This window comes from Carassius carassius, chromosome 14 (assembly GCF_963082965.1).
Source record: "Carassius carassius chromosome 14, fCarCar2.1, whole genome shotgun sequence".
NCBI classification, from domain to species: Eukaryota; Metazoa; Chordata; class Actinopteri; order Cypriniformes; family Cyprinidae; genus Carassius; species Carassius carassius.
This window is the reverse complement of record NC_081768.1, coordinates 26,822,896-26,838,471: the sequence shown is the minus strand read 5'-3', so window position 1 is coordinate 26,838,471 and position 15,576 is coordinate 26,822,896. Positions and strand designations below refer to the sequence as shown.

Below are 15,576 nucleotides of genomic sequence, written 5' to 3'. Positions count from 1 at the left end.
AAAGAATGTGTGGGACCTGAAGGATTTTTCTAAAGAACAGCAGTTTAGCTGTTCAGCACGGACAGGGGACTCATGAACAACTACCACAAAAACAACACATTTGGTAACAATGGTATTAAAAATCATGCGTATGTAAACTTTTGAACTGGGTTTATATATATATAATTTTATTTAACATTAAAAATTAAATGTATGCATTTAGCAGACACTTTTATCCTAAAAGACTTACAGTGCATTCAGGCTAACATTATATATACATAAATAGACACACACTGTATATCTAAACTATTCTCTTCTGAACTAAATGGAAACATGTTTTATGTGAAATATCTTATTCAGGTTAGTATTAAAAAAAATAATAATAACATGTATGTTCCCTCTTATTTTGGTAAAATAATTTAAATTTTTCAGGTACTGAAAAGGGTATGTCAAATTTTGACATCAACTGTACAGTATGTATATAACAAGTGTAGTATGAATGTAATGCAGCAATACTACATTCTCCATGTTGTTTTTGTCACGTGTTGCCAGCCTCACCTCATTTCCATTAATGAATCCTCTCCTGTGGCCCCATGGGTAAGGGTAAAGTGTTCACCGGATGCTCATTTAGTCACTTGGGTACTTTTTGCATTCTGTTTCGTGAATACTATACATTTGCACATCTTACTCATGTAAAGGAGTCACATGCTTATCATGTGATTCACAAAGTAAATTATATTACTCTCAGGTGTGGTAAATTTACGCTCACCTGTGTTAGGCTTCCTGGGGAAAGGATACGCTAAAATGCAAACGCAATGCCTTTGTTATCTAGCTTTTTGTTTTTGGATGATGTTGAGCCATCACCTTAGAGGCCCTTTTTGTAATATTCCATGTAGAAAGCACTCTCCACCACAACATTCTTTAAAAGTTAACTTTTTTTTTTTTTTTTTACTCTTTCCAGAACAGAATGTTAAGACCTCAAAAGATCATAAAAATGCAGTCTTGATCTTTTTCTCTGTCATAGCATATGGTCTGAGACAAGAAGGTCATGTTCCACAATATGCTCTGACTGCTGATACAGTCAGATTCAAGGCAATTTCAGTAATAGATATCAGCCTGCTTACAAACCAGTAGCATTTTATCATGTTGATCTGGCCTGGATAATGTTTATTGTCCATCCAAAAAAGAAGTCATTTACCGACAAGAGATCTCACCGCACCACGTCATTTACTAAAAAAAAATAGGTTACAAAGTTTATGTACGTAATATCAGTCAGATTCAACTCATAAAATTCTTTGTTTCTGTCCTTGAGTTGCTTTAGCTAAAATATTTAGTTCATATTAGCTTTGATATATTTCAGCGCATTTTCCACTAGGTTGATTTTTTTATTTTATTTTTTTCTCCAGTGAGAGGAGCCATCACAACCACTGCTGCACACACTAAAAACAAACAAAGGATTCAAATAATTGCTTTTCTGTGATGTTCAGAAATTGTTTTCAATGTCACCAAACTTTTAACATAAAACAGGTTAAATATGTGACCCTTACTTGCAAAATTTCTCAGGAGGAGCAATTAAAAATAATAATAATAATAATAATAATCTTTTTTATTTCAACATTATAATTTAAAATACCTTCAAAATTATATACAGTATGACTTGTTGGAATCTGACAAAAAAAAAAGGTGAAAGGTGAAAGAGTCAGCAAAGTTAATTTTGAGAACAGTCCAGTTAAAGTTTTCTGAAGATTCCAAAGCGAAATCACCAAACAACGTTACTTATTTTCCTCCATTTTATTTTTCTTTTTAATTATAGTGACTATATTATTATTCGCAATATAGCTATTTAGGTTTATTTTATTTTTGTTATTAAATATAAGAACAAAAATGCAAGTGAAAGTCTTTTCTTTTAATGTTTGATTAACATTGAGAAATATCTATATTAAGACTTACTCTAATCAATGCATGCATCTAATATAATGTTACACATCAGATTTTTCCACAACCACTAACTAAATGTTCATGTAGGACATAATAGATTATGATTATGTGAATCTTGTCAAGACATATTCTGCAATAATACACAGAGAGGTGTGTCTTATGCATGCACTTTGCAAATGTCAGTCAGCACAATCGGTTTGTTTTCATCAGCAATGGTTTGAAAATCATATTTCACTGGTATTTCACTGAAATTAATATTCACAAAGCAGGAATGCTGCGATTTGCAACAGCAGACCTACAACTTGTGGTGAGAAGCAGCAGTCGTCCAGTAGTGAGCAGAGAAAAAGGTGCTCCTCTCAGAAACCGTACAAATAAAATCATTGTAGATGTTATAAAGATTATTTGCAGCTCTGGGTTCACTAGCAGAGGGCTTAATGAACTATTTTTTGTGAAAACCTCAAATTCGACCATAACAGACATTTTTCATTTCTTTTGCCTGTAGCTCAAAATCAGACTGGGCATTCCGAATCATTTTGCCCGCACGGGTCACATTTTAAGGTTTTATATCATCTGGATGGTCATTACACATGGTACACGAATAAGAAGAGTCAAGTAAGAATATGAAAAAATTACAAATTTGTTCCTAGAATCTAAATCATTCCTAGTAGCAGCAGAGTATACTTCCTGCATTATGTATTCAGAAATGCATGCTGGATTTCTGTAGCTCAGCAAGGACATGACTAGTAAGACAGGGCCTGATAATGGGGGGGGGGGGGGGGGTCTATTTTGTGTTTCCTTTGAGTTTGGAGATAGGGTTGTTAGGCTGAAGGGTTGAAAATTAAGCTGTTTAGGTTAAGGGGTATTGGGATCATTCAAAAAAATATTTTAATTTGTAGCTTTTTCATGTATAGGGCTAGTGTTTTGGGAGTAAATTAATAAAGTATTTCTGAAATCAAATGAATCTTGTAATGTTAATGCATCTTGTGATGATAATGCAGACATGTTCAGGCAGAATTTGTAAGTATTTTTGCTATTTGTTTTATTGCTCTTACATATTTGAATAGTTTTCTAGAAAATGTGTGTTGTAATAAAAGCTTGATGTGATGCAGTACGTTTTTATGTTGGTAAATGACCTCCTTTTTGGACAGAAATATTTAAAGCCAGATTAACATGAAATATAAGTAGTATAATATAAGTAGCCATTCATCATTTTTGGACTGGATTTTCTTTGTGTAGTGACAAGATCAGATGTGCATTGCCACAAAACTCACAGGTCAGAGGGAATGCTGGCTGTAGCTAACACTAAATGTGATTTGTAAAAACTTATACTTTCTCAGTTTTTCTCCCTCCTGAACGAATAAAAATGCACAATAAAACCACGCCATTTAGCAATTTCTGAAGAGCATCGAGAGCCGTCTTCTCTCAAACACAGGGAGAGTCATTGAGGCAGCTGTCAGGCCTTTTTCAGTTTTGTATAAAATCAAGAAATCAAGAATTCTTTCAAGCTGGTTCAGGGAACAATTGCTAGGATGACCTGCCACTCTCTGATTGTGTTTATGTAGACCACAAGTGCTGTTTTTATCCTCTTGCTAAGTCTTCTGTAAGTAAAAGAAGAAAACAAAATGAATCTTTACTTTTGACAGGATAATTTAAAAGCCTGTATTTTAGACTTCTAGTTTAAGGTCTCGCCAAACAATTCTGTATCAGCAGTGACATTTTATACAGATTGCTTGTCAAGATCTTCTCAGTGTTGCTGAATCGTTCCTTTCTTTTTAAACTGATGCAGCTAGCGTGCTTGCTCTATTACTATAAATAAACCCATAGACACTGTTGCAATTATAAAACGTTTATTTGACTTTTATGTGCATGTTCCATTGTGCTGTTATTTTTGTAAAAATAAAGAAATAAAGAAATATTTGTGAGATAAATCACAGACTATAATAGTTAAGCTGTAATGTAAAAGATGTGTTGTCTGCAACCCTTGGAATACAGTTTAAACGGTTGGAAAGATGTTTGGACTGATCAGAATCCAACACTGGTATCCTTTAAACTGTAGAGAAAAAAAAGCACTATATTTACTTAATTTGATATTTGTATGCATACATTGCAGATGTCTGAACAACACATTTACCAACAAATTTCTCATTAGTAATTATCCATGAGTTAAATATGCTGTTACCAGTGCATAACTTCACTAATATTTGCCAGATTAAAACTGTAACATTCTAAGTTATTTGTGGGATATTTATACTTCAGTTCAACCACAATTGTAATGACAGCAGATGATGTATAAGGCAAAAAAATGCCAATAATGAAAAGACAGTTCTGAAAAGAGTAGAGTCCTATAGCAACTAAATTGCATAGGATGAAAAATGCTAAACATTTCTAGAATATTACAGGTTTACAATTATCAACAGAAAGTCCCATTTCCAATTGCACATTCAAGGCAAAGAGGTCTTTTTAATGTTTTTAATTGTTACCTTGCTCCGCGCCTTGTTCTTCAAATGAAGCAACAATCACTTATTCACACTGTTGTTCCAATTTATTTTGTTTTTCTGTTCAACAAAAAGTACGATATTTTGAACATTTTGAGTAACCAAACAGTTTCTGGTACTCACTGACTTCTATAGCGTGTGTATTTAAAAATATTTTGGGGGAGGATTATGGAAATCACCAATAACTTTTCCCTAAATTTAGCTTAAAATTAGCTTCAACTAGTTGCAAGTACCATTGTTCACAACATAGTTCAAGTATTCTGTGTTTTTTGAAAAACAAACAATGCAAACACACACACACACACACACACACACACACAAATATATAGAAGTGTACACAAAGGACATGATTAAAAAAATAACAGCTTTCTGTTGTTTGGGTAAATGGCTAATTGTGATCTCCATTTGATTAATTAGCAGAAGTTATTACTCCAACACTCACATGTGACATCATTAACGACAGTCGTGTATTGTTAAAGCAAAGTGCGACCATGGTACTTGGTTTCGGGGGAAAAGACATGACTAGCTAGTTAATTTCTAATAGTAATGATTCCTAAAAATAGCGATTCATCATTCAGCATAGGCAGCGACATAGTTGTGTACACCTTTTGGGAGGGAATCAACTTACAAATTACTTATTTCCCTGCATATTAAAATAGTAGTATAAAATAAATTTGATTCACTCTCATGTTCAAAATATTCCAAACTTTTTTCTTCAGTGGAACACAAAAGGAAAATCTAGGCAGAATGGCAGTCTCAATTGCCTCTCACTTTCATTGTATTAAAATAAGAAAAAAAAATACTGAATAACATCTTTTGTGTTCCACTGAAGAAAGAAAGACATACGGGTTTGGAACAACATGAGGGGGAGTAAATGAAGACAGTTGTCATTTCTGAGTGAATTATCTCTTCAATATGGAATTGTAGAAGGTAACATAAAAAAAAAAAAAATCATATTTATAGATGGGACAGAGTATTGTACAAATAATGTCTCTTTCATGGACCGTTTGAAAAAAAAAATAAAAAAAATGTGTGGATGTTGATAATAGGGTTGTTGTAATTAAGCTTGATTTTTTTTCTTCTCCTTCCAATCTCTCCTTGAATCCAATTTTCTTCCTGCCGCCTTCCTTTCTGTGCTCACATCAAATGAACATGCATCCCCTTTCTTCGGGCTTCGCACCACACATGGCAGAACTTCTCAAAATCTAACATATCTTGGATTAAACAAAATTATTTAATTGCACCTTCATCTCTGCTTCTTCAATCAGCCTTACATGTGTAGCCATGGAGAAGAATTGAGAGGCGACGACTGACTTGCCTTGCTGTTGTGTTTTTCTTCTTCTTTTAATACGATCACTCTCTGAGTCAGCCTCATGTGAATAGGCCCATTCTGCTCTGGGCTCTTTGCTCTATGGTGTTTATCATGACCTCTCCTTTATTCCTGTAGGTCATCAAGCTGGCTTTTGAAGAGTTTGATCTAGAGCGAGCATACGATACATTAACAGTGGGCGACGGAGGGAAGATAGGTGATGCTCGAAGAGTCCTTTATGTGTGAGTAGAGCAAAAAGAGTTCTTATGTTAGACACATGCTTCTATTCACAAACGCCTCCATGACTTACTTATTTATGTCCATGGAATAACAGTTTTCTTTCAAAAGCAAGCGCCACATGACATAGGCACTGAGTTTCTGTATATTCTATTCTTTCGTATCTCCATACAGTACACAAATCAAAGAATACATTTCAATTTTGTGCCTCTATTCCAGTCTCACGGGATCCAGCGTGCCCGATTTGATTGTGAGTATGAGTAACCAGATGTGGCTCCATCTGCAGTCCGATGATACGATCGGATCGCAAGGTTTCAAGGCTGTATATGAAGGTATGTCACTGGAATGTTTGGAAACACTTTCTGGTTTTCTCTTTCTTAAGGTAATGTCCAACAACTCCTAGTTATGAAACAGGACTGTAAATGGTCACCCTTTTTTCTTTTCCAAGAAATATCAGTGTGTTGTTTATACCTTTTTACAGTGAAAATGTTTGACTTGGTGACTTTCGGTTGCTAAAGCGTACCAGTTTTAAAACGGCATGCAAATTGAAGGCAAATGGAGCAGCATATGTGCTGTGAAGACACGTTTGAAAAGCTTGTCTGAAATATTTTACCTGCCATTCATCCTGTAGGAGAATAGCATCAAAGCAAGTCAGATCTGAGAACACACTGAGGCATGTTTTTACATATACACAGATAAACTGATAAATATTGCTACAGAAACAGCCATTTCGTGTTCACAAGTAAACATGATGCACCCTTCTCAAATTATCAGTTCATGTATGCAGTTTAATATCTTGAAATTTTTCCCTAGCCATTCTTCACTGTAAACTCTAACCTCAAAATTGAAGAATTCTCACTGCCTGGATAGCCCAGCACAATGACACAGACCCAATTAACTTTGTGTAAACCCAATTTCACACGTGTGCTTCTAGTCACGTTGTCATACAACATTTCCACCAATAACCACTGGTGGAACACTTTGTTTGAGGCTGGGTAGATGTCAAACTCAAATTCATCATTATATACCTTCATTTAAAAGTTCTTAGATTGGCAAAGGATTGTTTTGCCCTCAACAGAAGTTCCAAACTTTACAAAAACTGTGGTCACCAATAGTTGTCGACAGATATATCGCCAAGGCTGATATATCGGTCAAAATTTTGGCTTTTTTTTTCTTTTTTAACATCGGCATCAGTGTGTTTGAGGTGGGACTTTTATTTTGACAATGCCTAATACAGATATAAGTCTATCTAATAATCAGATAGAACTTTTGAACAAATTATTTAAATGTATACAAAAAGTATTATAACGATTGTTATTATATTATTAGTAAAAGAAAGGCAAATATAATACCTTCTCGCTTGCCGTCAACATTCATGTAAGCTATTGTATGTTCACATAAGGCAAGTGGACTCATGATAAGCAGGGCAATTACGCAGTGTAGCCTTTATCCAGTCATAAAAACAGAATTCACAGTTTTATGCGGAATGTCACGGAATTTGTCAAACTTTGAATTAATTAATCAATCAAAAGTAGGTCATTACACTCAAATCAAATCATATGTAAATATAACTTCTCAAAAGTTGATTTAAATATTAATCCTGCATGTTCTGCGTGTCTCTGTTAATGAATGGCACAGACGCACGTTTCATTTTCTACACACAGAAGCGCACTTGATGCTCGCGGTGATTTCAGTGTCTGCCATCTCACTAAATGAGGACGGAAACAATGGAACAACGTCTCCAAAACTGCTCTGAGAGTCAGCATTTTACTGTTTGATTTGAGTGAAACTAGCATCATATCACTTACACAGAACTGTAAAGGCATTCTCTGCAACCCGTCAAAATAAAAGTCAGGTACTATTTTTCAGTAGAATGTACATTGCCGGCTACTACTTCTACTACTACAAAAATGAAACAAACATTATTAATCACACAACATTTTTTCCATGTTTTAATTGTAATAGTAAATCCCCTTTGTTTACCAAGAAAAATAAGTTTTCATAATTTTCAAGAATTAAAAGATAAATGATAAATTGAATTGATGATTTATTGTGGTATCATAAAAATGTAAATACACAACATAGAATTTCTGAGGGAAAACAATTTCATAAAACACAGATTTAGATAACAATAAAAATATAAATAATATAGTTATAAAAAATGAAAATAAAAATCATAGGGCCCTATAAAATCAATAAAGAACAATAAAAAAATGTAAATAATAATAAAAAAAACTGAAATAAAAAAATTAAAAAACGGAATTTAGGGAAAAAATTAAATGGATTTCACTCTTGTTGTGCCCCCCAGTTTGGGAACCACTGCTTTATTCTTTTAAATAGATACATTAATCATGTTTATTATATATTCTTTTTTTGTTTGTTTTTTATTAAAGTGGAAATCAGTTTACTAAATAAAAAACTGCTTCCAACCGCTTCAAAAAAGTGACTGCTTCACTTCCACTTTAAAGGGATATTTGTTTTGTTTATTTCTGTTTATACTATTTACAATTTTTATGCAATTATCAGTTGAGTTTGTGGCAAAACCTTTTGCAGTGTTTACATGATGTTTATTAGTGCATAAAATTAATTAAAATAGATGTTTAATTTCATAAGGTTGATTGTAAATATTTTCAACCTAAATATTTAGCATTTTGTGTTTTTGAATAAAATAAAAATTTTCCTTATATATTTAATCATTGAGGATTTATTTAAAAAAAAAAGTCTAAAAATGTTGTCTCGTCTCGTTCTCGTGAACCCAGTCTCGTGTCTCATCACACCCTAATATTGCCTGATTGCATGTGCTCTGCGTGACAGTCGATCCATGTGAATTGAATCCAGACAGGAGGAAAGGTCAGCTTCACTGGAGATGCGCGATTAACTCGTGATTTCAAACTATGCTGAAATATGCATTTACGTACCATCATATTCACTGCGTTCTGTATGTAAAATAAGTGTTACCTTGGCTTTAGTTGAAAAAATATGATTCCCAATGCACACACACTTACCAGATTACAGAGGGCCCTGTTGGTTACAGTGTTTACTTTCTTTTTATTTATATATTTTAAAATATTTCTTTATTTGTGAAAATACTGTATTAGAATTATAGAACCAGGAAGTTGTCATCTAAAGTATAAGTATTTTTTATTTTATTTTATACACATTTATTTTAAACATAATCCATTTTAAAATTATTTCAAGTTTCTCAAACATTAATTAAAATTAATAATAAATAAATTCTAATAAAAATAAAAAATATACTTAATGAAAATCCTTCATTATTTACACATTTTATTCTAAACCGATAAGCTGAAATTCAACCCTCCACAACTCCTAAATCTCATTATTTTGGTGTCAATCATTTGTAATTTTCAGTATTTAATGCCTTCAATTTCTTGTCTGTAGAAGAAAACTATAACATGACTTTAAAAAAATGCAAGGAAAATTAAAACAAGTCATGGACCTGGCATACTTGTTGCCTTAAGAAATAACAAAAAATACCCTAAAGTGTCAACATATGTATGTATGTTGTTTATAACATACAGATGTAATAAAAAATGAGAGTGCGTTAATAATGATAGATTTCCTTTTTAGGCAAACTGTTCCCCCACACAACATGTTCTAACACTATTTCCGGGTAAAGAATTGCCTATTAATAAAATAAAAAAAATCCACAAATCGAATGACCATAAAATAAATAACCTTTTAAAGGATTTTAAATAGTTACTAATAATTACTAAAGAAAAACAAATGTGAACTTTGAAAAAAACTGGTTTACACTTAATTGCACAGAAAATGATGGAGGATTTCTTTTTCCAATTATGGTGGCTATTACATTTAATTTATTAGCCTTTTTCTTGTCAGTGTCTAAGGAACACTGTGAACTGTCCTGGCAAATTTGACTTTTTTGTCAATAGCACACATTATAGATTTGTTTGGTCTAGAGCTTAAGCAAGGTAAACACATTAGCTTAATGGTGTGTTAATGGTGTTAAAAACCCTGTACAAAATATATATGCAAATGTTTAACAGAGCATTTCTATAATTGTTAATGTTACCGGTGGCCTTCCTGTGCATTATTTAACATTGTTGCTTGTAAAAGCAGTTTGCTTTGATGAGTTGGCAGTCCAAACACGATAGCCTGCAATTCTTGTGGATTCTTGAACTAATCACCTGTGGCAGCACTGAAGGTATTTACTGTGCTTTTAACACCTTGCAGAGGTTGTGGAATCTGTCACAAGTGGGAAACTCATCCCCTGTAGATTATCAGCTGGCTGGGTCAATATAACGCTTGCTGCTGAGCTGACACCATAGTTGTTAACATAAAAATGAACTCTTCCTGAACATCATTCGTTTGTCACTGTCATTTTATGCTGCCTTCCAAAACATTTCCTGGAAATATACAGCCTTAGCTCAGTATTCAAAAATGTGTCTAAGGACTGCTCTGATACTGTCAAGGATGGCACAGAAAAAGCAATGCTAAATGCAAATGATAAAAGGCAACTAGCAATATAAATATATTAGGATAGCAACATTAATAGGTTTGTCAACCTCTGAAGGTTTGAATATATTTCCCATCTTTTGTTGTTGATGTCACAGAAATTCTAGAGACGTACAAATTAAAATGGCAAATTTTTGGCTGGACTTATGCAGTTCATGTTAATATTAATATATTTCAGTAAGCACATTTTTGTTTGATTTTGCAAATTCCAAGTCCTAGAGCAGCACCACTGTGATACTCTACTTACAGTGTCGAAAGGTGGTCAGATTGCCAGGCTGAAAACAACATGTTTAAATTAAATAAATCATGCTCTCTTGTTTTCCACAGAAATTGAGAAAGGTGGATGCGGAGACCCAGGCGTCCCTGCATATGGAAAGCGAACTGGGGACCGTTTTTTACATGGTGATGTGCTGACCTTTGAGTGTCAGGCTGCTTTTGAATTGGTTGGCGAGAGGACAATATCATGCCAGCAAAATAACCAGTGGTCTGGAAACAAACCCAGCTGCGTCTGTAAGAGTCATTTTCTGAAATGCTTGGTTATAATTAACATGTTGGCATTTAGAATGATTAATGTATCGCCTCTGTATAAGCATGACATCTAGATTAGGGGCAGATATGAAGCCGAATGGCATCTGTCCACGCTAGCAATTCCCAGGTTTGCTGTATGAGACATCAATTATCATATTTCTGTTTCTGGAAAGTGTTACTGTTTCCTCTTCTCTCAAGAGAACTCTGTGTTTGTTTGACTACACATGTCCAGAGATATGACCAATAAAAACAAATATTTTTTTTTTTTTTTACTTTCCCGACAAAGCTCAGATTATGACATGTCGTCATTCCTGCACCATGCAAACAACTCGTTATAACGGTCTACGTGAATCCTCTTTTCTCTCATCTTTTTTATAGACCAATATGTGTTCCTGATAGCGTATCTATGGTGAATGAAAATAAATATTGTAACCTTTGTAATGGAATTATATATATTTGTCTCAATCTCCACAGTCTCCTGCTTCTTCAATTTCACCACTCCGTCAGGCATCATCCTCTCGCCAAACTACCCAGAGGAATATGGAAACAACATGAACTGTGTGTGGCTCATTTTAGCAGAGCCGGGCAATCGGATCCATCTCATTTTCAGTGATTTTGAGCTGGAGCCCCAGTTTGACTATCTTATTGTGAAAGACGATGGCATGCCTGAGCCCACCACTTTTGGAACGTTCTCTGGGAAGGATGTACCATCGCAGATCGCCAGTAATGGGCATATAATGCGCTTGGAGTTCCAGTCGGACCACTCAAACACGGGAAAGGGGTTTAACATCACCTACACAAGTAAATGTGATATTAATATTATGTTGTGTTTTAGAGGTGAAGTGTGCAATTTCTGCAACAATAGGGGCACAAATAATGTAGCCGTGTTGGGATGCTAATATAGAGCAATGTTTGATAATGCCACAGAGCCGCATTGTTTCACCTTTTCAGGGAAATCATCCTACGGATTGCTTATAAGGCAATATATCTGCATATTAAACTGGGATATAACAAAGTCCCTTACAAGGCAAGTCAGTTCACTCGGCAGCAATCCTGGCAGCTATTTTTAATCATGCAAGTATAGCTCCTATCCAACCAAATGGGAAAATACCAAAACGTCACAAAGTATTTCACAAACTCACATTTCAAGATATTTAAAAACAGCATGGTATCATAAACATTGCTTCTTATTCTCAAAAAAAGAAGAAAAAAAGTATGCTGTATTTTTAGGTTGTTCTATCCCAATGTGCAAGTACAGTGTAGAGAAAAATCTGATCCCAGGTTTCACATAAAGACCAGGTAGTGACTTTGCAGATTAGTGATTGGCTCTTTTGTTCAAAAGGCAAGATGTGCCACTTTGGCTGTGTCCTCCTGGTTATATATTGAATAGCATAACTGTGTGATTGTTTTGTATTTATGTAGAAATGATATCTTTCAGTTAGTCTGAAAGATATTTTAATCATTTTCTCTCAGGGGTAGCCAATTATCTTATTTTTCCCTACATCTTGCTATAACAAGTGGCAATTAACAATTTTATGTTTTTGCAGTATACAGCTTGTTATAGGATTTAAGTCAGAGTAATATCTTTGAAGTTGAATAGATTCATTTGTAATATTGACTGTTCAAGGTAGAGAATGTTTTGGTGCAATGAGTTTATCTTTGAACTTAAACAGAAATGTGTTTTAGCATTTAGGTCTTGGTGCACTGCAGACCTTGATAATCTCGATTAACAATGACACTGTTGTGAAACCCAGTAAGCTGCCTATGTAGGCAGCATATTAAGGCATAGACAGACTCCATAAAAAAGCAAGCAGCATGATTAAGATACTTTCCTTTGAACAAAATCTAAAGCAGCATTGTATGTATGTAATTTTACATAAGGGATTTGCGAGACTTCCCCTAGCTTGTCATTGAAAAGTTTGATCTCTTGCTTTGCCCGCTCTGGAATGTAACTTTGATACCAGTGTAGTGTTTATGTAGCTTGACTGGTACAGTGTGTCCTAGGTTATGGTTTGATTCCTAGGAAACATATATACTGAAGAAACACATGCTTTGGATTTTTTAAAGGGATTTGCTAAGTGCATATGTATACCGTTTCTCCATATTAACAATATTAAAGACCGTTTGACTGTTAGGATGCCATTAGGGATACTTCAAGTCAGTGAGCTAAATGGTTGAAACAGCACATATTTATATTTTTAGTGAATAGATGAAACTGTGACCAAGATCTATGTTGGCACATCTGTGTGGGAACAAAATGGGTTGGTAGATGGAGCCAGTAGTTGTAGGCAATGTCAGTGTCAGTGGATTGTGTGGTTTTATATCTCAACAGTGCTGCTTCAGTAATGGTGTGTCATTGTCTCAGAAAGGAGTAGACATGTTTCCCAAAGTGGTGCTGGAGCAACTGTCAGGCATGGCCATAAGAACAATGAGGCTGTCATTTGGGAATGGGGTAGAGCTGCGTACATGCACTAAGCCCTGGCCGCAAGGTCTCCATGCATTAGCCATCACACTTCAACAGGGACCTCGCAGACAGATGTGTTCACCAAATGAAAACACTAAAATAGCTTTGGCAGGATTCTCTGCTTCTGCGAGTGCACATATTGAATAATTGAAGCTTCCACACTGACATCTGTGATGCATGTGCAATACATATGTGAGCTGTCTGCAGAGTTGTGTTAAGGGAAAACAGAGAGTTGACAAAAATCTTCAAGCCATCTTGAGTGGGTCTCAAACCACTATGTGGCGGAAAAAAATAGAGGGTTTAGAAACGAAGGCTGTAATGCGACTGAATTCTCTCTGTTGATGTTACACCGCCTCAACGTCTCTTTTTTTTTCCTTTTTGTTTTTCTTTTTTTACGTGGTTCAGATTTTCTTTTTTTATGTGAAATTGTAACAGTTACTGTAAAGTTAAGTAAGGGATAAAAACTGACTGACTAGTGTGCACAGTGGCATAGCATCAGGGCATGCAGGTGCATATGGGCCCAGGCAGTTTGGGGGCCCGCTAAGCTGGGGGTAACTTTTCACTGAAACGAGGGAATGAATAGAGCCCTGCATGGGCCCGGCCCTTGTCCAACAGCTTATGCAAATTCTGGTTGGACTGGATACCATGACTTTTTTTCTCTCTCTTCCCCATTACACAGCTATTAAAATAGTTCAGTTTTGGTTTTTAATGGCAAAGTGGTCATATTTCTTATTGTTTCTTTATTTAGTTAATTTAGAAATGTGTTTGGAACATTTTATGTTTGTAAAATTCAAGCATTATGTTTTATCGATTCAGCCTTCTCAAACCAACACAAACTGACTAAAATAAACAGACATAAAACACTTCATGCATTTCACAGTATTAATTTTAAACATTTAACCTAGATTAATGAGCTCTGTAAGGCGCATATCCAATCGTTTGTGTGGAGATTGAGCGCTTTGCAGGCCATGGACGCATCAGCATGATCACTTGCATTTTATAGATTTTTTTAATAACAATGGAAACTTAAAAATGCACCGTAACATTCAGTATACATCATTCAGAACTGGAAAGGGTCTGCTTGGTGCTTCACCGACATGATAAATATATCTATATAATGTTTTAAATTACTATTTTAAAACTGAATAATTCAAATCAAAAACAGAAACTATATGGCAGTATTTTTGTTCCACGTTGAAAATAAATGAATAAATAATTATTAATGTCATAATATTTTAAGAATAATGTAAAAATGACAATAGTAAAATCATGTTATATTGCATGCAGTAAATGTGAAGATTCCACCTATATGCCTACTCCAAAAAAAAAAAAAATATATATATTTTGACTTTGACTTTGAAAAAAACTCTGATTGATCGATTTATGAGACAAATATTCAAGTTTATTTCATGCTGTAAATATTAAAGACGAAAATACCATTGATTTGTATGCAGCTTGAACTGAGGCGAATTATCTCACACATTAAAAAGCGTAAAAAACACATTTATTTATTGATGTTTAAAGACTGAGACTTTGTAGGAACAATGCACAAAGCTGCGATAATTTTCCAAGCATTGGCCTAAATAAAAATGCTTGTAAATATTCACGATTCACGTAACGTTATTCACTACAGAAAATTCAACAAAAGGGCCAAAGTTAAGTTAACTGAGTTGGAGCCCATAACATTTGCGGGGGCCCATACAATTTTTTTGCATATAGGCCCAGGGCTGAATCGCTATGCCACTGAGTGTGCATTGAATTTTCATTGATTTGAAATAATTCTAAATAATTCAATGAATCAGAATCAAGTATTCAACCATACCATGAAGCAACGTAAATTAATGCCTTGTATTTTATATATGCTTTGCATTATGCAGTATTACATTCATTACTGTAGCTTTTAACCCTAATTCTTACCATAATGTCCATGTGCATGGTATGTTTGACCACACAGTGTACGCACAATTTAACTTATGTAATACAGTAATGCCTACTATAATGGAAAATCTTGACAAAATGCTTTTGCTTGTACATGAGAGCATAACTTAAACTTAAAGGTAACATTCAACTATACTGGTGTACAGGACAATTATGTAATTCATACACAATTCACAATAATTCACAATACT

The 15,576-nt window shown here is 34.4% G+C and overlaps 1 protein-coding gene across 1 annotated transcript in view; it reads left to right on the top strand.

Moving 5' to 3' along the window:
* LOC132157446 (CUB and sushi domain-containing protein 1-like) overlaps window positions 1-15,576 on the top strand; it is a 636,306-nt gene that overhangs the window by 446,004 nt on the left and 174,726 nt on the right. Inside the window, exons 11-14 of the mRNA XM_059566804.1 lie at window positions 5,860-5,963; window positions 6,178-6,290; window positions 10,783-10,965; window positions 11,458-11,784. Coding sequence (XP_059422787.1) covers window positions 5,860-5,963; window positions 6,178-6,290; window positions 10,783-10,965; window positions 11,458-11,784 — 727 coding nt within the window. The remainder of the gene's footprint in view (window positions 1-5,859; window positions 5,964-6,177; window positions 6,291-10,782; window positions 10,966-11,457; window positions 11,785-15,576) is intronic.